The 26,985-nt window shown below is 37.5% G+C and overlaps 1 protein-coding gene across 5 annotated transcripts in view; it reads right to left on the reverse strand.

The window, feature by feature from the left end:
- Positions 1 to 3,579: 3,579 nt before the first annotated feature.
- The window catches only part of Dyrk1a (dual specificity tyrosine phosphorylation regulated kinase 1A), a 136,288-nt gene continuing 112,882 nt past the window's right edge, over positions 3,580 to 26,985 (reverse strand). For all 5 annotated transcript variants that reach the window (XM_071615033.1, XM_027929107.2, XM_027929108.2 and 2 more), the window contains exons 8-12: positions 26,040 to 26,186; positions 23,763 to 23,903; positions 14,002 to 14,308; positions 13,446 to 13,570; positions 3,580 to 6,913 (exon numbers count right to left, since the gene is read on the reverse strand). In XM_071615033.1, the coding sequence (XP_071471134.1) occupies positions 6,293 to 6,913; positions 13,446 to 13,570; positions 14,002 to 14,308; positions 23,763 to 23,903; positions 26,040 to 26,186 (1,341 nt within the window). In that variant the 3' untranslated portion in view covers positions 3,580 to 6,292. The remainder of the gene's footprint in view (positions 6,914 to 13,445; positions 13,571 to 14,001; positions 14,309 to 23,762; positions 23,904 to 26,039; positions 26,187 to 26,985) is intronic.

The following is a 26,985-nucleotide window of genomic DNA, read 5'->3' on the forward strand; positions in this document are numbered from 1 at the left end:
AAACAGATTTCATTTATGCTGTGGAACCAAGCTCTCACTTCTTATATATTAAGCATGTGCTAAAATACTTATGCTATAATGTGAAGCCACGCAAAATCCTCTAACTGGACACTACAAACATCTCCATTTTGCAAAGAGGGAAGTGAAGCCTGGAGAAGGAAAGGGAACTGTCCCAGACAGTGGAGCTAGCAAGTAGACAGGATTTCAATCTCTGCAATTCCAGAGCTAGAGATTGTAGCCACTTAATAGAGGAGTGTTGGTGATCTAGGAAGCTTTTCCATGATCTTCAAAAGACCATAAGCCTGGGGTATGGAGGAGCAAATCCGAAGCCCACTGCTGGGGAAATAAATTTATCACACACCATTCTTCATTTGAGAGACATCAAAAAACTTCCATAGGGGAAGATGGCAGAAGCAACGAATTGTGTACCATTTGTATACTTACATCTGGCAATTTCTGCCTTTTTTAGAGGTTTGTTTATAACTCGTTGTAATGCAATATGAGTTTTACTAGTTCAATTTTTTTATGCATGTAACCCTCAATTACAGCCAGGCGCAGTGGCTGTAATCCCAGCGGCAGGAAGATCCAAGTTCAAGGCCAGCCTCAGCAATTTAGTGAGACCATCTCAAAATATGAGCTGGGAATGGATCCTAGTAGTCAAGAACCGGTGGGTTCACAATCCCCAACAACCCACACACATCAATAATAAAATCTCATGTAAGGTGTTCTCAAATTTAGGGTCTCAGTGTCAGATCAACCCATGCCCTCTTCTGGCTGCAGGTTCAGAATCACCTGAAAAACTTGGGGTTCACTCTCTTGAACTACATCACACCATGTCTTCAGCAGACTGAGGCTTGTCCGTCAAGACGCTTTCTCCTTGCGCTACCTCACATCACCAGAAGGAACCCCTTTAGTTTTAGAACCAGTGAACTCCACTAAGCAGTGTTTCTCTGCCACCTTGAGTGAAAGACCCTCAGCAGGCTGCGTTCCAGGATGCCCTAGCCAACTCAACATCTCTGCTTTGGGAAGTGTTCAGACCACCTGCCACCTGCCAGCCACACCTGATAGGCTGGCTTGATGCCCACACCCAGAGAAAAATCACTACCCACACCCAGTGCCTAACTATATTTTGCTTTGGGTACAAATCTACCCATCCCGTTTTTTTTTTGTTTTTAAACTGGTTTCAGCTTAAAAAAAAAAAATAGGGGCAATTACAGTGAATAATGAGTAGCTGCGGAGAGCAAAAGTTTGCAAGAATAAAATTAGGATAAAAAATAATAGCAGTTTTGGGAAAATTTAATTGAAAAGAAAATCAAACTATGGCCTTTCAAACAAAGCATAATACCTACACAGCCTCGCTACATATTGTAAGCTGAAAAACCCTCGAGGACTTTTCTAGCTATGAGAGGATGGTGGGCCAGGTCCACTGATCAGCACCTACTGGCCTCATCTCCTATGAATAGAGCTGGGTTCCACTTTTCTGCCTTATTTTCTCCATGAACCTGTGCCACCTTGTTCCCAGCCCAAACATGAAGGTGCACTGGGTTAGCCATCACAACCCCTACCCTAGTACTCTGCTCCTTCAGAACCCAAAGGAGACAGACACCACTGCCTGGCCAAGGAAAGGGCAGTGGCTAGGAGAACAGCTTGCCCCTTCTCGCTGTTCTAAGGTAGAGTTTTGCTGGGCATGGCAGGAGATTCCTGCAAAGTTGAACCAACACACCCACATTAAACCCCACCCGGTAATGCCTACAGAGGGCCATATGCTGAAGGGCTAGGGCGATGCATGAGGGGAAAAGGCACCCAAGTGAAGAAGCTACATGTTGAAAAGAGATGCGAGGGGTTTTAGGTACCTAGTTACCATGTTTAAATCAGTGTTCAGTTGGAGAAATATCTTTGTTTCTGAAGATTTGAGGTTAAAATTTTTTTTTTTTAAATAGGTGAAAAATGCCTGTGCTTTTCAGTGTTTGGGTAAATGTTGTTTTAGAAAAAAACTCACGATAGAAGAAAACCTAGTTCTTTACCAATTTTCACTGAGAGCATGAAACCCAGGACCTTGGCAGTAACAAGGAGAAAGACAGAAGTGATCAAACACTGATCACTGAACAAGTTTTCCACAAAACAATTATCTCCCGATTTAAATACAGGAATATAGGAAAGACCGAGTTCAGGGTGAAGGCCCAGGTGGCTCTCACTGGATGATTCTTTGTGAATGCATTTACGAAATACTGCAAGGCACTAAAAAAGCGTGCCTCTGATAGGATAAGCTGTTATGGTTTCTACGACTCTTACTCTCTGTTCAAAAGATCCCTTGATATATATTACCATTCTAGGAAACAACTAGTAAGGAAGAAGTCATGGTCAGGAGAAAGGGAACTTCTACCCTCTCCTTTCAGACTCCCTCAGAGGCTCATCAAGTTTGCCCAAATGTGGCAAGTAGATCTTAAGAAATCTGAACACAGTCTCAACACACCACAGCTGTGCGCAGCCCCTGCCCCTTTAAATTTTCATACTTTTTTCTGAGGTGACATTAAAGCCAAGTCATATATTTGGAACAAACCATTTGACCTATTACACATGGTCTATGACAAAAACAGAATGAAAATGATATACCAAACCTATCTTCTGGGGACCAAGAAAATAAAAGCAAGTTAACTTGGAAACTGGGGGACTGACCTGGAATGTTTGCAACCTCAGCTTCGTGTGGGATTTACGAATGTACTTCCCTACCAGCTGGGAGAGAGTACAGAGGCAAAGGCACAAATGTCATTTTGGGGGGGGGGGGCTTTATAATTACTGCAGACTTAAATGATCTTTTGTATGTATTTGTGAATTCATTAAATAAAAACAAGTCCTGGTTTTTCTGAGTCCAGTATCACAAAATGTGCCATTCATCAAAGTAAATTTCTAATACCCTAAGACAAAAACGGAAGGGATTTTCCCTTTTTTTCATGTTGTGAGTTCAACTTTACATTCCCAACCTGAATGTTACAAAATCATATTTAACTTTAAAACAAGTTTCTTACCTTCTGAAGGCCACCTTAATAAATGCTTATGTAGGTTAACATAAAAAGAGAAGACTTTAGGTTAGAAACTGACTCACTGTGGAAGGAATTCTAGAATTTGTGTAAGAAAAAGTCCCTGTTATGTTCCCATGAGGACCTGGAGGAGGAGGAGGAGGAGGAGGAGGAGGAGGAATAACAATAACTATATTCTCTCCTTCATCTATTAGAAAAAAACATCAATTGCAGAAAACCACCTAATTGTTAACATCCACTTGAAACACTACAAACTATAGTATCAGCACTTGGAACCAGAGAAATTGTGTGAATATAAGTAATCATTCAGATAAAAAATTTTAAAAATCAAATGATCTGTTAAACCTCCAATTTTTACTTTGAGATATTTAAAGCCTATGTTGATGTAACTCAAATATTTTCCTTTTTACACATTTGACTAAGTTTATACTCAGTATACCTACCAGACCTGGATCAGGTTAATTGCATAGGAAGATTTTTACTATCTTTACATTTTTTCTTAAATTAATTTTAAAAAAGCATAGTAAAGAGTCTGAGGACAAATTATTCAACTGTTTATCATACATAAGACCGCATGACTATAATACAAAGGGGGGTTCTTTTTCATTTAACGTTACAATATACACAGCAAGTCCGGACTAGATCTTACAATCTGAACACAGGTATTTAACCTTTTCCATGCTGTTTATGTTTACAATGCACAGAAGTCCTGTAACCAAACTGTGTAGTAAAGCACACAAAACTGGACTGTAACATAACACAGTATGCAGAAGCATTGGATTTTATGACTTACTTTATGTAAATATTGGTTTAAAAACTGTTTTAGGGGGTTTTGTGGTTTGTTTTTTGTTGTTGGGTTTTTTTTTTGTTTGTTTGTTTGTTTGTTTTTTGGTGCTTGCTAAGATGTGGCAACCAGCACAGAAAAAAAAAATGACCTGACCCATATAGTGTTTTAACCTCACGTTCCACATTCCTAAACAGCAGTAACTACTGGATTCTGTTTGATATTGCTATACTCAAGGTGATATCCTTTTATTCACTGTAAACCTTTATGAACTATCAAGTTCAAAAAAATCATCCACAGGCTTGACATTTAATTACAAAATAAATATGGATTTCCTGATTAACAACAAAAAAATTTTTGTGGTTTATAAAAATGGATATTTCCAAGTTTCCATTCACATTTACATAGTTTTAAGCCTTTCTTTTGTCACTGTTTACATATAAAAACCTGTTTTGTTCAGAAAAAATTGACCTAGTCAGCCACATGGAGTTGACCAATAAAAAGTAACGTGGTGTTCTGCTGAGTTGTTTCGAACAGGGTTATCGGCAGAGGTAGATTACTGCTTCTTTTCTAGGCTTCTTTTGATCCTGGACAGGTAAATTACTACATCTTCATTCTCCCAATTTAACCGCTCAAAAGTATAACACCCTAAAATTGGTCAATTTAAAATGGGAACACAAATTTAGCAACTGCCAGACTGTGTTACATTAAGGCAGCATAATCTCAAAACGAGGCACCTGTTAAATACCAGCCTGTTCACTTCAGGTCATGCTCAGAGTTCTGCTTTACTCCTGCTCCTAGTTTGGACCTGTTGGTGCAATCAAGGTCTTGCGTTCAAGTTTACAAGTAGGTTAATCAGGAATACAAGAATCAACTGCTGGCTCCATAGCTTCTGGATCCAGTGTCCCTTTACCTTCAGAAGCCTGAACACATTTAGAATGTGACAGATGTTGTAATCTTGAATTAGATGTCAATCTATTATGTTCAGTACACAGATTGCTGTAAATGTATTGGCTATGGATTCAACAACAGTTCCAGTTTTGTTTAAGCAATAGTACAGCCATAATTTTCAACTGACATTTAAAAATGGTCTAGTTACACCTTGTGTCAAAGTGCAGAACTGCTACATTATTGGTTACAGACATCTATGTGCTATAAAAACAGCTTTGGTACAATAAATTATCAAAAAAGAAAATAAATTTTTGTAAAATTCACAGCATAATTGTGAGGCAAAAAAGCAGTCACATAAAATTCTGCATTTTTTAAAAATGTTCAGGATGAACAGAAGACATCTTTGTGCAGAAGAAATGGTGGAGATACCACGTGCCGAGAAAAAGCAAAAGAAAAAGTAAAAAGCAGGAAGGGACACAGCTGTAGCTATTTCCATCAAAGCAAACCACTACTTCTGTGACCTTCAACCAATAAGGAAGTCAACTTTATGACACACGCAAAGTGACCTTGCAATACCTTACAATTAGTGGGTCACAAAAGTCTATTTTAAAAGAAAGGCCTCTTGAATTACCCATTCTCTGTGTTTTCAGCATTAAGGACTGTCTGCAAAAGCATGTCCACAAGTGATTGCATCTGAAATGGTAGGCTCTTCTGATTTCGAGTCCAAATCCATAAGGCCAAAGGTTATCCCAAAGACCACCACTCAGACCTCCCCAGGACTGGCCACGACTGACCCGTTGATTGCTTCTCAGTGCACCTTGGTTAGGAGACCAGTCACGTTCCACTCCCATCTTCCTGTGGCCTCCACAACAGGAGGCCCACAGGATCCCACGTAATTGCTGCTTTGCTCCTCAGTAGGTTCAGATAGGAGAGTTCTGATCCCCGCCACTTAGCATGCTTAATGTGCCTTACAAACTTCAACACAATCGTCCCTTTCATACAGCTGAAGATGATGTTTGTGTAAGCTGGAGGTCCCTCTTCCTTACAGTACTGCATTTCGGTGCCCAAGTGTATTTAGAGGACTTAAAAACCCAAATCCACACCCCACCCCCACCCAAACAAAAACAAAAACAAAAAAAGAAAAAGGAAAAGGGGGGGGAGGAGGAAAAAAACAAAAACACCCTAATGGGGCCCTATGCAAATTATGTGCAGTGCCTTTTTATTTCAAAATTAGTTGGCAAATGACCAAGACCAACATCTGAACATTAACTTTTTTGTTGAATAGAAAGACAAAAAAAACCACTATGACTAGGAGGTGGCAAGTTAAATGGGGGAGGCAAAAAGAGGATACCTCTGAGCTATCCGTGAAGATGGATTTGGACATGGCTCTTAAAAACTTCATTGTCCCTTTGCAATCTTTTCAAGTTAAAAAAAAAAAAAAAAAAAAGTCAGCTTTGCCCTCTTGTAGCGGTTCAGTGTGTTAATCTCCTTCTGATTCAAGCAGCTTTGCACTTTGTTTTTGGAAAAAAACACCACTTCTATAAAAACACACAAGAAACAAACTCAAGTTTCAATGTAGTCACGAGCTAGCTACAGGACTCTGTTGCACACACACTCCTGTCATGGGGGACTCTTCTCTGTCAGCCCCTTGCCTCATCGTCAGATGTCCTTCAGTCATGTAATGTGCAGGACCTGTATTAGCAGAAAATTGGTATGTTGGATGTCCAGCTATGCCAGTCTCTTGGCGGGGATTGGAGTAGACGGTCAAATTTACGTCCATAGCTCCATTCTGTCCAAAGTCCAAGGTGTTAGCAGCCACTGGGCGGTTCTGGTAGGCCTGATTGCCTTGATTACCAGTAGAGGAGGAAGATGTCGAGGAAGAAGTTGTTGAGGAAGACAGGGATGTCATGGAGTGGTGACTGTGGCCAACCTCCATAGAATCCTGGGTAGAGGAGCTATTTGTTGGAGAATTGTAGACCCTTGGCCTGGTCCGGTTACCCAAGGCTTGCTGTCCATGGTGATGGTGGTGGTGATGGTGGTGGTGGTGGTGATGGGAACTGTTTCCATGGTGATGATGCAATGCATTCTGCTGAGGGGCTACATGAAAGGTTGTTTCTTGAACAGGATGGGTTTCAACAGTGACTTGTGTAGGAGCTTCAGTGCCTGACCAGCCAAGAGGAGCTGGAAATTGCTGACGCACCTATAAAAAAACACATTTTGAAAGAATTATTCAGAATGCCGTTTTCAAACTTATCTTTGATGATGTAAATGTTCTCATGCCATAGCTTCAATTAGGGAGAGTCTTTCAAACTTTGAGCATGTAAGTTCTTGAAATACAAAATTCTAATTATGTTCCAGAGTGAAAAGAGAATTTACCATGAAAGTGGCAATTTTTTAGGAAGTTATATTAGTACAAAAGGCTGATATATTTCACTAGCCACTGTCTTTCCTTAGGAGCATTGTCTGTGCTAAACTTTTTCTGTAAGAACCAAATACATAAGTATTTTTGAGGGGTCTAAGAGAAATTCTTTATTTTCCCCCTAAGTTCCCTTCTCTTTTCTTTGTTGTTAAAGTGAAAGGGTTACTATCATTCTAGCTGCTCAACAATTTCTCCATCCAACCCACCAGTCATAACTGCTGAGTCTACAAAGAAAACAATTAAGAATGTCATGAGAGAATCTACAGAGTGGCAGAAAATTTTTGCAAGCTACTCCTCTGACCGACGATTATTATTTCAACTTTTTAACATATTCTTAATAAAAACTTAAGAAAAACATAGTTAATAAATGGGCAAATGAACTAAACAAGACACCTCTCAAAAGAAATGCAAATGGCTAACAAATTCATGAAAAAGTGTTCAACTTCTTTAGCATAAACTTTAGTTAGAATGGCAACTAAGAATCGAACAATAATAAATGCTGGAGAGGATGTGGAGAAAAAGGAACACCTTTATACCATTTTGGGACTGTAAATTAATGCAATCACTATGGAAATCAGTATAGTGGCTTCTCAAAACACTAGGCATAGAACCATTATATGACCCGGCTATGCCACTCCTTTGCAATGAAATGAAGTCAGCATACTATTGTAATGAATGCACACCCATGTTTATAGCAACACAATTCTCAATTAGCCAAACTATAAAACCAGTTTAGGTGACTGTCAAAGAATGAGTGGATAAAGAAAATGTGATGTATACACACACAATAGAGTTTAGAATAGAAGAATGAAATAGAATAGAAGAATGAAATTATGTTACGTACAGGAAAATGGATACCGACATTATTTTAAATCAATGAATCAAACTCGTGTTTTCTATCATAGACTAATAAGTTTACATTTCAAAATGGATCCCAGACCTGGCCTTTTCTCCCTAATTCCACCAATACCACTTAGATCAGGCCACTAGAACCTCTTGCCTAATATAAACGCCTCCAAAGTGAATTTCCAGCTTCCATCCGCTCCTCCTGCAAAGAGTGGCAGGAATACCTTTTATGAACACAAATTTAACCACTTTCCTATTTGGAATTCTCTAATGACTTCTCCACACACTGAGAAAAACAAAATAGTGCAAAATACCTACTATGTCTTTATCATCTGTCCAATGGCCTTTCTCCAACCTCCTTCTCTAGCCCCATGGATTCTAACCACACAGGATCTTCTTTCCATCCCTCCACAACCCAAGATCTTTCAAATGCCTCATGACATGTTTACTGTTTCCTTCAGCAGAGAATGTTCCTGTTTCTAATCTCTGCATGGATGCCTCTTATCATTTCAGTTCCAGAGTCTTCCCTAACCACTCTGGCCAATGTTGCCCCCATCCTGTGTGGCACAGGCTACTGGTTATCCACAAAAAGTGCTTCTCATTCCTGAGCATATGGCTGCACTACACTTTCTAGCCTCCCCTATATTTAGGCGTGGCCATGTGACTAAAATATCAGTGGAATGAGAGAGTCAATGTCACTGCTAGCCTGGCATACAGAATTCCTCCCAAGTCCTTCTGCCTGCTGGATACTGCATAGTGGGCAACTAGGCCCTGGGTAAAGTTTCCCTCCACCTTGGGAAAGGTGGAGCCACAAGAAGACAGAAGATCAGGATGCAGAAGACAGCCATGCCACTAACTCAATACACACACTCTGCACTGTTATATAAGAAAAAAAAAAACCCAGCAAGGTGCAGTGGGACATGACTGTAATTCCAGGTACTCTGAAGGGTGACGCAGGAAGACTGCATGTTTGAGACCAGCCTTAGCAGCTCAATAAGGACCACCCCTCCCTGCAAAAAGCCACCCAATTTTTAACCTACCATACTGTGGGGGTGGGGGTCGAGGGTCTATCATCAGACTTTTGGCCTGCTGTAAGTAACTCATCTCATCCAACAAATTAACTCATTATCTATCACATTAGCCTTTACTACTTACTTTTTCAAACGAAGTGCCTCAAACATGCCAGGAAAGGCAAGTGTGATACCTCTGAGCTACACTGCCAGTCCCAATTTTTTTTTTAACAGTTAATGTTACTTACAACCCCCACCCCCCAACACACACCTATACTAGGGACTGAACCTGGGCATGCTCTACTACTGAGTATATCCCCAGCCCTTTTTATTTTTTGACAGGAACTTGCTTAGTTATCTGGGCTGCTCTCAAACTTGCAATCCTCCTGCCTTAGTCTCTCCAGTAGCTGGGATTACAGGCCCACACCACCATACCAGGATACTACTTGCAATTTTTATTCATGTTTCTTTGTGTTTATTTGTATCATTGTAAGCTCCAGGAAGGCAAAGACTATCGCCAATGGCTAGCACAAACCATGGAGTATTTATTTAATGAAGAAGATCTGAGACGTAAACCTTAAGAGGTACTACTGACAAGAATCCAATAGGAAAAATAGGCAGAGTTCTCAAAAAATAAAATATAGGACTGGGGATATAGCTCAGTTGGTAGAGTGCTTGCCTCGCATGCATTAGGCCTTGGGTTCAAACCCCAGCACCAAAAAAAGAAAAAAGAAAAGAAAATACAGGTTGAGATTCCTTAATTCAAAATTCTTTGAAATCCTTATATTAGGACACTCAGCTGATAAAATCTCTGTAGACATTACACAATCTAAAAAACTCTAAACTCACATATCTAAAACCCTAGATAGCACTGAACCATACAGTTGCTTGTCATAATCAGCAGGGGCTGGTTCTAGGGCCCCTGGGGACACCACAATCCATGGATGTTCAAGTTCCTTATGTAAGAGTGTTAACACTTGTATAACCTATGCCCACTCTCCCTTCTACTTCACAAATTACCTTTAGATTATTTTAAAATACCTAATATAAACTAAACACTATGAAAATAGTTGTTAATGCTATATTGTTTAAAGAATAATGACAAGAAATGTTCATTTGCAGTTGATCATTCATTCATACATACCTGTGATACAGGTGAATTTATAAATTGGGCATAATAAGAGACTGACAACAATAACAGAATAATTGTTATGATATAATATAATGAAAGCTGTGTCAGTATTGTTGCTCTCAAAATATTTTATTGTACTTTCACCTTTTTGCTTAAAGAAATCATCTTATGGCTGCTCTTGGTGTATCTCAAGTGCCAACATCACAGCTCTTGTGCTTTGAGATCATTATCAAGTATAATAATAAGGGTTACTTAAACATAAGCAGTGTTGAGACTGATGATCTGATAACTAAAAGTAAAGCTGCAAGTTAATAAACTGTAAAGTCACTTGGAGGACAATTTGGTTATAGTTATCAAAATTCCAAGTCACTTGGCCATTTTACTTCCAATTATTTTCAGGAATTTGTATCACAGACAAATTGTATATGTACAAATGATATATGTACAGGATTATTTATTATACCATTAGTAAAAAGAGTTAGAAATAACTAAATGTCCACTAATAAGGGATTAATAAGATAAAATTATGGAATATTTAAACAATGGAACACCATGAAACTGAAGGGAAGAGAGGTACTCTCAATATCCTGATATAGGAAGACCTCTAAAATATATGCCAAATGTTAGAAAACAGAAGAGGTAAAAGTGTGTGTGGTCTACTATTTGTGTACAAATGTTGGGTGAAGAATATATTTGTATTTGCTTGTATATGCATAAAATATTTTACAAAGGATATAAAAACTAATAACATCAGTTTTTATTAAAAATTGGATGGCTAGAGAATATGAAAGGGAAGACTTTTCATTGAAATGACCATTTATATTTTACTTGTTTTTTCAACCATGTGATTATACAACTATTCAAAATTAAATAATATGCAAGGATGGTGCACACCTATGATCCCAGGTACTTGGGAGGGTGAGGCAGAAGGATCACTGCCTCAAAGCCAGCTTGGGAAAGACCCTGTTAAGGGAAGGAGGGGGAGATGAAGAGGGAGAAGGGAAGGAATGGAAAGGAAGGGAAAGGGAAAGGAAAGAATTTGAAGCAGAATATTGACTTCTGTCAAGCACAGGTGGCCTTATGTTATCCCATTTGGAAGAGAGGAAGGAAGGAGAGTCTAAAGAATTTGGGACAGCCTTTAGGAGTAGCTACACTTAAGATCTGAAGTCTAAACAGCAGTTACTAGGTAAGAGTGGAGAAAAAAGTGTTCTAGGCTAAGAGCGTAGGCAATGTAAGAAAAGTAAGAGAAGAGAGGTGGCATATTCCAAAAAAGTTGTGTGTGGGGTGGTGGGAGAATCAATATTAAGAGAGTAAGGGCAGAGGATAAAGATGGAGGCTATATCATGGAAATCATTATGAATTTGGTAAGAAGTCTGAATTTCAATTTTAAATACAATGTCAAGCCAAAAACTGGTATAAAGTCAGGGAAATAGTAAGATCAGACACTTTAAGTTCACCTGGCTGCAGAGAAGAGAATGGTGCTGACAGGTGAATGGAATGGGACACTGGAAGACCAGGATATTCTTCATAGTAAGACAGGGGAGAGATGCTGCAGAATGAGGTTAAGTGGAGAAAATTAAAAACAAATTTAGATGTTGAGATTCCAAATAATTTACTGTTCAATTTAGTGTGGGAGATGAAGAAAAGGAATCAATAATGAACTCCCAGTCCTCAGGCTTATGACTTGAGCACATGAATGAATTTAGGGTGTTTGTTTGTTTGTTTGTTTGTTTAAACCAAGAATAGGTGATAGAACAAGAATTGGGCTGGGGGTGAAAATGTCAGTATCATTTTATGTGATCCACCTGCAGAATCATATTGTTGAGATTTTCCTAAGTAATGTTTGTAGTAAATAATTAAAAATAAAGGCCCTATAGCTCAGGAGTGAAATCTAAATGAAAAAACAAAGATTTAGGAAGGCCTAATATAAAGATGATGAGTGCTATCATTGGGAAGAGTTGCTGAAGTCATCCAGGAAGTATGCAAAGTCAGAAGAGGCAGGACACGTCACACTTCAAGGCACACTGGGGTTTCATGGTGAGTAGGAGAATCCAATAGAGAAGACAGTAAAGGAAAGGTCAGAGAAATGGGGACATGGGGAAGCATACTACTAACGAAACCAGAAAGTGTTTTAAAAAGCAGGGAGAACCAACATTGTCAAATGCAGTTAAGAAATAAATATAGATAAAGCATCAAAGTGTCTATTGGACTCACAGGTGAAGATTATCACTTGCACTGGCACCAGGGCTAGGGACAGGAAGCTAAATGAAGTGACCAGAGTGTTCTTCCAAAGAGTGAAGAAAAGAGATCTCAGGTAGCAGAGTGTAGGGTGAGAAAGACAGGGGAATATATAAAGATTTTGCTTGATACAGGAGAGAACTGAGAGTGATGAAATGCCCCTGGTCAGGAAGGGTCCAGAGGGAAGAAGAGGCTGCAGATACATGCCAGAGGGCAAGGTACTTTAGAGAGCAGGAGGTGAGGGCCAGGTGGGCTTGGCCTTAGGTGGAAATGCCCTGCTTCTAATGAAAAGGAGGTGGAGGAGAATTAGATGAATTTGCACAAAGGCAGAACTGCACTTGGAAGATGGGGGTACCACGGATCGAACTCAGGGGCATTCAACCACTGAGCCACATGCCCAGCCCTATTTTGTATTTTATTTAGAGACAGGGTCTCCCTGAGTTGTTTAGCACCTCACCATTGCCAAGGCTGGCTTTGAACTCACGTTTCTCCAGCCTCAGTTTCACAAGCCACTAGGATTACAGGCGTGTGCCACCGGGCCCAGCAGGACCGCGTTTTTAATGATACAAAGTGGAGGGGGTTCCTGTCTGAAGACTGACTTCCTTATAAACCAAGAGTAAGTGGAAACAGAAGGAGAAGCCAAAATTTCTATTAAGAGAAGAAAAGTCTGGAATAATTAATGAGAGAAAAATGGGACAACTGGAGAAAAATGTAAGATCAATCAGTAAAAGCTGGGAATATTAACAAACAGCTGTGTCTTAGATCTTCTCCAGCAACACTGGGCTGCCTAGTCATAAGATGGTAATACTAATCACCATCAGGTATATTTCATCCATTAAACACACTGGCCTCTCACGATAAAGCATCATGATGTTAAAAAAAAAAAAAAAAAAAGGCATCATGATGCAGCACAGTAGGAACAATTTTAGAGAGGTATTTGAAATTACTAGAATGTGCTTCTTTAGTTAGAATAAAGCTATATTTCCTTAGAAATAAAGACACTATGAACCTTTAGAATAAATGACATGTCATCCAATACTGCTAAACGTGAGCAGGAAAGGTTAACGAGCACCATGTGAGAGCATACCTGGGGACTGTGTGTCTCACAGTCCATGGCCTGGACGGCAGCCGTGAAATGCCCACCGCTGTGCCGATGCTGGTGCGTCGGGTCTGACCTGGCTCTCCCGCTGTTGCTTGTCCCCGATGATCCACCTTAAATATCACAATACAGTATAACCTGTTAGTTTGAAGTTGATTCTGTCCAACAATGTATATCACAAGGTCACTGGATTCTCTGACTAAAACAAGTTCTCTCACATCAGCCAGTGAACTAAATAAAACCACGTTTGGTCAGGTGCAGGGAAAACTCAAGCAAGTGGGCAAATCATTCCATTTTAAAAAGTAATTTAAAATTCTGGTTAATAAATACTTGTTTCCTCCTACAGACAGACCATTAGATGTGCAATTAAACTGTGGGAGTCTTGGAGGGAATCAATTTACTACTAATAACTTACAACAGATTCAACTAAAGTAATTTAACCCTGCCCGATTTACAAACTTTTATAAACAGTTCAAAAGATTTCCACTTTGTAAAGGAAACATGAAATTATTTGCAAGCCTAGCCGAATATTCAAAGAACAGACCTGAGCTTGACGATGTACTGGAGGTGGTGCCTGAAGACTGTGACTGCTCCATCGCAGGGCTTGTGGATACACTATTACTTGTATTTGTACCTTCATCAGCTGTTTTCTTGAAAAAACTGTGCTGCAGGGCATAATAAGGTTGAATCCGAGTTTTGGGGTCATAATCAAGCATCCTTAAAATGAGGTCTTTGAACTTCAAGTAGTCAGCTACCGTATGACCCGACTCCCCAGCACGTCGCCCACCAGGTCCTCCTGTTTCTACTCCAAGAATATTATGAAGTTTACGGGTTGCTGGTGGTTTGTACTCCTATAAGAGAAAAAGGATCAAAGACTTTATCTAAATGTGTTGGAATGTGTAAAAGCTCACATAATTTAACTACAAGTAAATTTAAATATACTATGTTGAGGCATTTATATGAAGGATACTTTATCATTAGTTCTCCTGCCTTTTCACACATTACTGTTTTGAAAGCACTGTGGTTAGAGAACTCCAACATATTTTTGAGTCCAAAATTGACCATGAAGATCATCTAAGCCTTGGGTCAGCAAACTATAGCTCAACCCAGAGTCCATTTTCACAGTTCCAGCTAGAAATGTTCTGTACATTTTTTAAAAGTTATAGCTCAGCGGTAGAGTGCTCGCCTAGCACGTGCAAGGCGCTGGGTTTGATCCTTAGCACCACATAAAAATAAAGGTATTGTGTCCAACTACAAGTAAAAAAAAAATTTTAAATTATAAAAACAAATAATCAAGCAAACCAAAACATACAAGAATATGCAACAGAGGCCTATGAAGCCCAAAACAATGACACCCCACCACCACCCGCACACAGCAGGGAGTAGTAGGAAGTCCTTTTCTGCTGCTGCATCTGACAACTTGCTGCACTGCCTTCTAGCAGTAGTTCACCAAAGCTTTGACAATCACTCCAACTGTGCCCATAAAGCAGCCCTGGTCTAACCCAACCTGCTCACAGGACATAAATTAAGCAAATTACTAATGCCTCCCCCTTTAAAAAATGTCTAATAATAAATTACTTGATGTGTTGAGATTTTCTAAAAATTCATTTTTTAAATAAATATTTAATTGATTTATAATATCAACCCTTGACTTTGGCTTCTAAAAACAATGTAGAAATTTGTTCAAGACTTCTTTCTACTCTAAAAGCAAGATGGAGCCAGATAATTTACAAAATCATTACCCCCTTCCCACCTTTTTTGATACTAGGGATTAAACAAAGGGGTGCTTTACCTCTGAACTTTATCCCCAGCATTTTTCATTTTTTGAGACAGCATCTAGCGAAATTTCTGAAGTTGCCCTTGAAACTGTGATCCTCCTGCCTCCACCTCCCAAATTGCTGGGATTACAGGCATGTGACATCTTACTGGACCAAAATCAGTAGTTGGGTGTGGGTGCATGTCTATAATATCAGCTACTTAAGAGGCTGAAGGAAAAAGACTGCAAGTTCAAGACCAGCTTGGGTAATTTAGAGAGACCCTATCTCAAAATAAAATAAAAAGGACAGGGAGATATAACTCAGTAGTAGAACACTTATAAGGCCTGGGATTCAATCCCCAGTACTGATTTGGGGGTTGGGGGGGGGAGATCCAAACAGAAAGCTATCAGAGAATTGAGGGCCCCAAAGGAATCAGAAATAATAGAATTCTTAAAAAAAAAAGCCTCTTCCAGGAGAGAAGAGATCTATGATGGGAGGAAGAGCCAGCCTGCCATAGACATGAGTAAGAAGAATCCAGCTCTGACCCAACCTTTGACAGGCAGAAGGAAGGTACAGGGCAGCAGAAGGAAGAAAGATCTCCCAGGCGAGAGAGTTAGATGTGGGTGGGTTAGTAATGGATACAGAGTCTCCCTGGGACCTAGGACACAAAAATTGCTTTGAGGAATATCTCAGACAGTGATGAATAGAATCTGAGTCAAATAAACAAAGACCAGATTCAGCTGAAGTACAAGTAAGATTGATTCAGAACCCAACTAACAGGAAGCCTGACAGAGTGAGAAGAATGTCTGTTTCTAATGGGAAATGATTTATTTCTACCTCAACTGTTCTTAAATACAGAAAAGTTTGGCATATATAAAGTTACAGACACAAAAACTAAAACAAAGGAATCCACAATTAAGTGGGAAAAAAGGATAACAGGAGACCCACATTAACAAGTGGCTGAGATGTTGAAACTGAGAAGGAGATATTTTAAATTAATGAATAGTTTAAGGAATTTGGTTCAAAAGGTGGACAAACAGGCATGGACAGATGGGAAATTTCAGAAAAGAAAAATTTAAAGGAGGAAAAAATAAAAAAGGGATAACCAAACAGGGTGGCATATGTCTATAATTCCAGCTACTCAGGAGATTAAGGCAGGAAGATTGCCAAATTCAAGGCCAGCCTGGGCATGTGAGACTCTCTCAAAATAAATAAAAAAGCTGAGGAGGTAGCTCGGTGGGTATAGTGCTCCTGAGTTTAACTCCCAATACCAAAAAAAAAAAAGACAAATAGAAATGCTAGAATTAAAATATCAAAAGTGAAGAATTTACTTAGTGGCTTTAATAGTAGACCAAACATGGAATTAAAAAAAAAAAAAAAAAATCAATGAACTAGAAGAAAAAAACAAAGAAATTATCTAAACTAAAAACCCAAAAAGGAAAACAATACCAAATAGAAGCCAAGAACTGTTAGGAGTGAAGAATACCAGAAAGGGCAAATAAAAGAATAAGCATAAAAGATCTATTATCTTTTTAATGTTTTAAAATATCCTTAAAAGTTAATTTTTAAATTTTTTGTTTAAATGGTCCATAATATGTTGTGAGGCTTATACACAGAAGTAAAAATGACAAGAACACAAAAAGTAGGAGGAGTTACACAGAACTACATGGTTATTACATTGTTTATCAAGTGATATAATATTATTTGAAATAAAAATGCTATAAAAGTTGAATGTTATAAGAGCAACATTAAAAAATTATAGACAGCAGCCAAGCAAGTAAAGTCAATTAAGTACCAAAAAGTACTCAATAAACATAAAAGGTGGTTAAAAACACTTAAGGAAACAAGAAACATGTAAAACAAAAAGAACCCAAGTAAAGTAAATCTTAAATCCCATGAGGTGATTAAGCTAAATAATTATTCATTATAAAAGAAACTATCAACCTAGATTAAAAAACTTGCCCCATCCATATATTGCATAAATAAAAAGTCGCATCTTAAATATAAAAGTATGAACAGATTTAAAGTAAATGGAGAAAAATATAAATACCATGTAAATGCTAAGAGTAAGAAAGCTAGTATGGCTACAGTAATATTAAAGTAGACTTAAACATTATCAAAGATATAGAGGGACATTTCATAATGATGAAATGATCAATTTATTAGAAATCATAACAATACCACATTGGTATACATCCATTTACAAAGCTTCAAACACTATGAAGCAATGAAAGGGAAACTAAGACATTCAAAATTAATCAGTGAAGGTTAATACTCTTCAGTCGGTTATTGACAGAACAGATACACATGCACAGAAACACCCACACAGCAAGCTTACAAAAGTTGTGAAGAAAAATATCAAACAACTTGACCTATATTATGTATATTTATAGACCACAACAAAAAATATAATTTTTGTCAAGTACACATAAAACATTCATCAAAAGCACAGAGCACATGTGTGCTAGGCCACCGAACAAGTCTCAGGGATTTGGAGGGAAGGGGAAGGTCCAGGGGATTGAACCCAGGAGCACTTAAATCACTGAGCCACATTCCCAGTCCTTTTTAAATTTTGAGACAGGGTCTTGCTAAGTTGTTTAGGACCTTAATAATTTGCTGAGGCTAGTTTTGAACTTTTGATTCTCCTGCCTCAGTCTCCCGAGTTGCTGGGCTTATAGCTGTGCATCACTGTGTCTGGCATTCTCAGTGAATTTTAAAGGACTAAAATATGTTTTGTTATCACAAAGCTATTGAACTAGGAATCAATAAATGGTTCAGAAAAACTCTCAAATATTTTGAAATTATATAAGAAAAAAACTGAATTGTGAGAGCTGGGGCTGTGGCTCAGCAGTAGTACACTTGCCTGGCATGTGTGAGGCACTGAATTCAATCCTCAGCACTGCATATAAATAAATAAAATAAAGGTCTACCAACAACTTTAAAAAGTTAAAAATTGAAATGTGAATTCAAGAAGAAATCACAAGAGAAATAGTTCAAAATAAATGACAGTTACAACATGTCAAAAGTTGCAGGATGCAGCTAAAGCAGTGATTACATGAGAATTTATAACATAAGTACTATAAGAAAATAAGAGGAATCAATGATCTAAGCTTTGTCTTTAAGAAACCAGAAAAAGAGCCAATTCAACTCAAAGTAAAAGACACAATAAAGAACAAAAATGAACACAACAATAACTAGACCAAGATTGGCAGGAGAAAAGGGACTGGCGATGACCCTAAGTCAAAAGTTATTATTGGAAAGATTAATAAACTTGATAACTGGGACATTATCAAGTTAGACTCTAGCAAGACTACTGGGGAAAAAGGATAAGACACATACGATGAATATCAGGAATAAAACAGTCACTGTCATTATAGATCCTCCAAAAATTTAAAAGATAAATGTTACTGATAATTTTATATTAATAATTTCAACAACTTAAGTGAGAAGGAAAGTTTCCTGAAATACACAACTTGTCAAAACTAACTCAAAACCAAAAAAAAAAAAAAAATTGGATAGCCATATATTTATATTCAAAGACATGAATCATAATAGATTACCATTTAACAAAAAGGATGATAGCTTCTTATGATTTTATCAAAGAACACTATTAAACATTTATAAAATAAAATAATGCCAACCTATCTTATACTTATCTTCTCAGAAAATTAAGAAAGAACAACCGTTTTGTGAGGCCAGCATAATCCTGAGATCAAACCCTAATGACAACTATAAATATTCATAATGACACTGAAATAAAATTCCTTACTAATACACTAGTGAAATGAACTCAGCAATATATAAAAGAGAACAGTATATCAACACAAAGCATGGTTTATCATGGGTTGGCATTTCAAAAATTAATTGATGCATTTAACTATATTACAGAAGGAAAATCATATGATCATCTCTATAGACACAGAAACACTGTGTGATAAGATTCAATGTCCATTCATCATTTAAATATCTAAAACGACTCTTAAAACAGACAAAATAATCCTTCAACCTGATAAAGGACATCTACAAAAAACTATGCCAACTAACATCACACTTAATGTTAAATGGCCATGTGCTTTTCTCCTAAGACTAGAAGCCAAGGACAATGTCTTCTCTTACTGTTACTATTCAACATATAGATCTCTTAGTATGATAATCCAAGAATAAGAAGAAATAGAACTGAAAAATAAATAAATAAAACTGCCTTCATTCATTCAGGATACTGTCTAAGTAGAAAACGCTGAAAACTCAGTTCTCAACAACAAAATATTAGAACATGGGAATGTAGCAAGGTCTTAGGACACAAAGTCAATATACAAATTCAATTGTATTTCTGTGTATTAGCAATGAAAAATTTAAAATAAATAAATAAATAAAATTTAAAAATAAATAAAAATTGCCCATTCTCATAAATGGAAACTCAATGCCACTCAAATCAAAACTCTAGCAGGATTTTTTTGGTATAAATGTATGAGATGATTTCTAAAAATTCATATATAAATAGAAAGGATGGAAAATAGAAAATAAATAGCTTTGAAACTGAACAATAGAGCTAGAAGACTTAAACTACTCGAATTCAGGGTCTACTAAAGGCTACAGTAATCAATACTGTGGAATAGATTTAAGGCTAGAGAAGGAAAAGAATATAATTCAAATATGAACAAATAAATGATAAATTCATTTTTGACAAAAGTCCTAAATCAAATCAACAGGGAAAGGGAACTGTTTTCAACAAATGATGCCGACTTTAAACCCTTTACTTTTATTTCATAGTTAAAAATTCAGGACGAACACAGAATCCTAACCACACAAGTAAGAATTTAAAAGGGGGGGGGGGTTGTTGTAAGAACATTTTCACAAACTTGAGGATGGAAAATATTTCTTAAGATCTAAAAAGTACTTCTATTAAAAAAAAATAGACAAATTTTAGAAGTTGCTTCTCATTGAAAGATACCACATTCATAAAAAGAAGTAAGCCAGAGTCCAGGAAAACATACTAACATACATATGTGACAAAGATCTTACATCCAGAGTATGTAAGAAACTCCTAAAACTCTAATTAAACAACCCAATAACAAATGGGCAAAAGACTAGAAAGACTTGTTATACAAATGGCAAATAAGCACATAAACAGGTACACGAATCATGCAGAAATGCAAATACAAACCACTATATATCTACTAGAATGGCTGAAACCCAGATTTCAAACAGTGAGGATGATGCCATGCAACCGGAATTATCATATCATGAAAATATAAAATAATATAAAAACTTTGCAGAACTGTTTAGTATTTTCTTATGAAGGTAAACATACATATACCCTATGGTTCAGCAATTCTACTCTTAGGCAGTACCACCGAAGGAAAAAAAACTATGGGTAGAAAGACTTACGTATACAGGAATGTTCTCAGAAGCCTTATTCAAATAGTCAAGAATTAGAAACAACCCAGATATTTACTGACAGTGAATATAGATAAACTATTTTATTTATCTGGTACTGGCGATTGAACCCAGGGGTGCTACTTCCCCAGCCCCTTTTTAATTTGAGACCAGGTCTTGTTTACCTATCCAGTCTAGCCTCAAACTTGCAATCCTCCTGACTCAGCCTCTAGAGTCACCGGGATTACAGGCATGTGCCACAACTCCCGGCCTAATATAGAAAATATAGACAGTCATTCAATGAAATACTACAAAGCAACAAAGTAAGTCCTGAAGCATAATAATACAAACGAGTCCTCCAAAATAATGTTTTGATAAATTAATGAAAACAAAATAATAAAAACTGTTAAGATTCTAATGTATATGAAATTTGTCTGTTTAACTAACTATATGATAATAGAAATAACAAGCGGAATGACAAGCCTATATACTGGCTCAACAGGATATTGTGAATGATAAGCTATGTGGATAAATGTAAAAGAGGGACTCTGTGAGGGTCTGCCTGGTAACTTTCATCCCTTCCTTGTGTGAAATAGGCCTAACTTAGCAACTGGAAATCACACTGTCTACAATTTTAGAAAATAAGGCAGAGTACAGTAAATTAGATGTCAATTGTGAAACAAATGGTTACAAATATATTCTTAGGTATTCTAAGAATCATCTGATGTTACAAGACCCACAGCTAAGTAGAAGTGAATTAAAGGGAACAACCATCATCTTCAGTTCACTAAATATGACACCTGGTGGCAGCACCACTAAAATGCAAGGATAATATATTAACTAACATTTATGTATGATGTGTCAAAATGCATTATATTGTCATGTATAACTAATTGGAAAAAATAAGAAATTAAAAAAAACTAACTAAAACAAAAACATCATAGATTGCAAGATGCATGGTAATTTATAGATATCTAAAACAAAGTATAAGTCAGGATGTAACACTACCACCATTTATTCAATTAAATGGATATACTCTAAGTATCAGGAAGAAGTCTTTGGATAGAAAACAAATGTAAACATTTTAAAGCCTCACTTTCACAGATTTTGATTTTGGGGGGTGGAGGGGTACCAGGGACTAAACCTAGGGTTGCTTAACCACCAAGCCACATCCCCAGCCATTTTTAATATTTTATCAGAGACAGGGTCTTACTGAGTTGCTGAGGCTGGGTTTGAACTCTTGATCTTCCTGCCCCAGCCTCCCAAGTTGCTGGGATTACAGGTGTACACCACTACACCAGGCTGAAATTCTTGCTAGTTAGATCTAAATTGGGAATCCAAAATCTATCAAAGGACCCTCTGGTTAGTTCATATCCTTGAAAAATCACAAATTGTTCATGCCCAATAGTTTTCTTACATATTTTACCAACTTTATTAAAAAGAAAAAAAAATTTACTGCAATTATGACTTCTGTTCACAGCTGTGGTGCTGTTAATTAACCGTGGCTTCACTATATGCCCAGGCTGTGAAAAATAAAGGTCAAACTGCCGCAGTCTGGCTAGGAGGAAGGTTGGACATCTGCGCCTCCGCCAGAGCAGTACTAACTCCAGAGATGGGAGTTCAAATCATTCCCACAGGGGTAAAAAGACCTCTTCCCAAAGGAACAGTAGGCTTATTATTGGGATGCAGCTCTTCTACTCTAAAAGGACTTATGATATAAGTCCTGGGGTAACTGATCCCGATTATGAAGGTGAAATAAAAATTACAGCCAGTTCTCCAAAGGGTATATCAGTAATTTCACCAGGAGATAGAATAGCACAGTTACTAATAATACCCAGCCTACATGATAAATTTTCCAGTCGTACTGCAGAAAGAGGTTCCAAGGGATTGGGCTCCACAGGTGTAGATTGGGCTATGCTTTCTTTAAATTTAGATTCTCGCCCCATGCTAAAACTAAATACTCAAGGACATGAATTTAATGGGCTACTGGATACAGGTGCAGACCTTAGCATCATCTCTCATCAAGAATGGCCAAAACATTGGCCATTACAACAAGCCACTCAAACGCTTCAAGGCCTAGGAGTGGCGACTAATTCCCATAGAAGTGCAATGGTATTAGATTGGAAGGATCCTGAAGGATGTGAAGGAACTATACAGCCATGTGTATTGGATCATCTTCCCGTAAATTTATGGGGACGAGATGTCCTAGATCAATTAGGTTTGACATTAACAAATAACATCAACCAAAATGCACCCACTATTATGACTAGACAAGCTTTTAGGAAAGGAAAAAGATTCGAAAAACAAGAACAAGATATAGCAGCACCAATACAAATAGATCAAGGAACAGACAGACATGGGTTGGATTTTCAGAAAGGGCCACTGAGACAATAAAAATTACTTGGAAATCAGAAAGACCAGTATGGATTCCTCAGTAGCCCCTGACTAAAGAAAAGATACAAGCAGCACATGACCTGGTCAAACAACAATTAGCGGAAGGACATATGCAACCTTCTGTATCTCCCCGTATGGGCCACCAAATGCCGCAGTCTGGCTGGGCACAATTCAGGAGCCACTTGTCAAAAGAAACGAACTTTATTTTTAGAACCACACACGCCAAAAACAGCTCCTCTGGAAAAACCTCAGAGCCCAACTGCCACCACCGGCTTCCCACAAGCCTCTCAACTTTCCCCCAATGAGCAGCTCCATGGTCTGAAAGGGCAGGGAAACAGCCCAATGAGCATCACCGCAGAGGAGCCAATCAGTTGGCAGCTAGAAGTTGCTGGGGCCACTGTGAGCCAATCATCAGCTGGCAGCTGGAAGTTTGCTGGCAGCTGGAAGTTTGCTGGGGCCCCTTTGGCTGTGGCTCTCAACATCAAACATATTGATTCTAGTATTGGAACAAAACATAGTGATTTGGTCAGCTGTATCCAAATGCACGCATACAGTTTTTTGGGGGGTTTTTTTAAATGAAGCTGGAAAGAGAATCCTGATGATTAACCAAACACATTGGTCCATATAGATAGTTCAGGTCAAACTTCTGAACGAAATATCTATAAATTAATAAAAATGTTGACTATTAACACTTAAGTCAAAAGATTATAAAACAATAGAGAAAAGTGGGGGAGGGAAGATGGAAGAAAACGCCACAAAAACTGAATCCCTATTTTACCCGTTTTCCATCTTTGGTCTTCTTTAAGTTCCAAGTGCCATCTGGCAACTTCTCAAAGAACTTTCTTGCTTTTGGTGCTTGGTCAAGAATATGAGCAGGTGGAATACCCAGAACTTCCACTATTTTATTCATCTGATCTACCTGTATTAAAAATAAATAAATAAATTATATATTTTTTACTGTTCATCCTACTTCTTCTCATCAATTCATTCATAAATATATAAACAGCATCTCCTATCTGTCAGGTACTAAATATATAATAATGACCAAACAGAATCAAATTCTCTACCCTCCTGGAGCCAAACACTTCACAGCAGGGAAGGGAGGCAATTAACAAACACATGAATTTGTAATGTGTAGTGTGTTAAGTGTCCTAGATACAATGAACAATAAGAAAGGATGGATGTTTTAGTTTCCGTTTTTGGAGAGTTTTAAGTAATCAATAAAAATCTCACAGGTGAATAAAGTGTGGATCCAATAAAAGTTTTATAGTATTTTTTTAAAGTACAGACTCATTCATCAAATACCAAGTGTCTACTATCTGCTAGAAACTATGCTCAGTAATAGAATATATCAATAAACAGACAAAATATTTCAAAAAGAAGTCTATATTTCAGTGGGGAGAGACTAACAAGGAACAAATCACTATCCCTCAGCATCCTTGGGGGATTGGTTCCAGGCAGGGAAGCCCTATCCCCCAACCCTGGCTACTCAAATCCATGCATGCTTAAATCACTTAAATAAATGATACAGTATTTGCATAGAAACTATGCATATCCTCCCATATACTTGAAATCACCTCTAGGTTACATATGATTCCTAATATAGTGTAAATGTTTTATGCAGTATAAATAGTTATACTGTATCCTCTAAGGAAATGTGTCACGAAAAAAAGCCTATACATGTTCAGTACAGACACAATTTTTTCCCAGATATTTTTGACCTGCAGTTAGTTGAATCCAAGGATATGAACCTACAAATAGGAAGGCTCTCAGTAATTAAATAAGTTCTATCAGATGATGATAAGCAGTATAGAGGAAATTAAAAAGGAATAGGAAGAAGGGGTGCTGCAACTTTGAACAGAGTATTACACATGATTTCACTGAAAAGGTGATGTGAGCTCACTAATTTATAGTTGGTGAGGGAAGGAGCCAAGTACTACCTGAAAGAAAGACTTTCAGGCCTGGAGGAACAAACGAGAAGAGCCTGACATGGGCCTGTGGTTGGTATTTTCAAGAGACAACAGAGAAGGCTGTGTGCTGGACCAGAGAATGGGGGGGAGAGGGAGGGGAGAAAAGATAGTGCAGAGATAACTATATCAGAAGGATGTGTGAATGCTTCAAAGGACTCTGGTGTTTTTCAAGTGATCCTCATAGTATTTAAGCCCCGCAAAGTTACTAATTCACAGGGTACTATTACTTATACTATAACAAAAACAAATCCTATAGTAGTTGCTGCCATGGAAGAGCTCACTAGCTGAAGTTGAAATAAGTTAAACAGAGAGATAGAAAGGAGGAGTTTCTGACATTACCATTAACAACTATAAAATCTAGTACAAGTCACTTGTCTTTTGCCTTTTTTATTTGTAAGTGAATATTCTGATCAAGATCCACAATGATCAACTTTTATTTAGAACTAACAAATATTACTCCACAAGTAGATAGTTTTAAAACAAATGAAGGTTCAATTCTTCTGACTGCAGTAGTCTTTGCTTCTCCCTTGCACTCCCAGCTACTGCTTCTGACTTCCAAAAATCCTCCTAGGAACACAGACTAAAAACCCAGGCACCACAGACTTGTAGATTCTATAGCCCTAGACCCTATAATCCTAGTTTACTTTAAATTATTCAGACACTATATCTATCAACCCTACTGGTCATTATTTTTTTAATTCTATATCAGAGTCTCAAAATTTATAGTAATGTTACTCCACTTGTCAGGATGGCCCCCATTCCTTCATTATTGTGTTTAAGCTTTCTGTTATTATACTTAAGACCAGTAAAAGTGAACGGGGTGTTATACTTAATTCTTTCTAATCTAATTGATTGTTCTCCTTCATTAGTAGATTAAAATATCCTAATCACCATCTCGTAATTCTAAATTCACCATTATACAACAACTGACAGACAAATAGAGTACAAAAAAAAAAGTTCAAAATTGACCTCACGTTTGAATGACTACACAGGTCCTTAGATGTCTTCCCCTGAAAAAAACTTTCAGATTACACTGCCATGGATGAAAACAGAATCATAACTGTTACAAGTAATAAATCATATACCTCATTGGCACCACTGAATAGAGGTTCTCCAGTGTGCATTTCAACCAAAATACACCCAAGGGACCACATGTCGATAGCAAGATCATAAGGCATTCCCAGTAGCACCTCTGGAGACCGATAAAAGCGACTCTGAATATACTGGTATATCTGAAACACATTTCAAAATAGTATTAGTTCAATATGAATTTTGTTTATAATTACGGTCAACAATGGATTAAAAGAAAATTTCAACATTAAACTTTGAATATTGATTAAAGAATTAAACATTTCAAAGGACTGGTTAATCCAAATGTGAAATGTAAAATACATAAAAATTTGACCCTTTCATGTCGTCTACTCCTAAATGGTAATTAAGATAAATCTCAAAACAAATAATCACACCTCATTAGAAAAAAAAAATTTAACACATTCCCTATCAATTTAGTCCTTCCTGCTATGGTTAGCAACTGGGTTTACCATTACTTTAATAAATTGTATTTAAATCAATCAAAACAATGAATTTCAGCATTAAAAGGTCATATAACTCTCAAATACTATAAAACCTAAAATTCAGACATTTGTACTCCACTGTCTCACAGACAAAATGCTGTTTTAAAAAGATTTAACTGGGAATACTTCTGACTAATCACTTCTTTACCCTGCCCTCTCCACCTCAATTCAAGATTTCTTAGGGAAATAAAATCTTGAAATGCATGATTTCTCTATTATAAATTTATAACTAGATTATTAAAGCAAACAAACTTGTTTAAAGAGAGAAACAAAATTCTAACAAAACTTCTTAACACTTCAGCCATGCAAACTCATGCACTCTCCTGTGACTCCCACTAAGAACTCCAGCCAAGTCTTAAAGAACAATCTCAGGCCTCTGTAGGCAAGTCAAGAATCTTCAGGCATTCTAAGAAGAAAGCCTAACACAAAGAATTGGGAAGAAGTATAGGCTGGTCAC

The sequence above is a fragment of the Marmota flaviventris genome, chromosome 8 (assembly GCF_047511675.1).
Source record: "Marmota flaviventris isolate mMarFla1 chromosome 8, mMarFla1.hap1, whole genome shotgun sequence".
Classification (NCBI taxonomy): domain Eukaryota; kingdom Metazoa; phylum Chordata; class Mammalia; order Rodentia; family Sciuridae; genus Marmota; species Marmota flaviventris.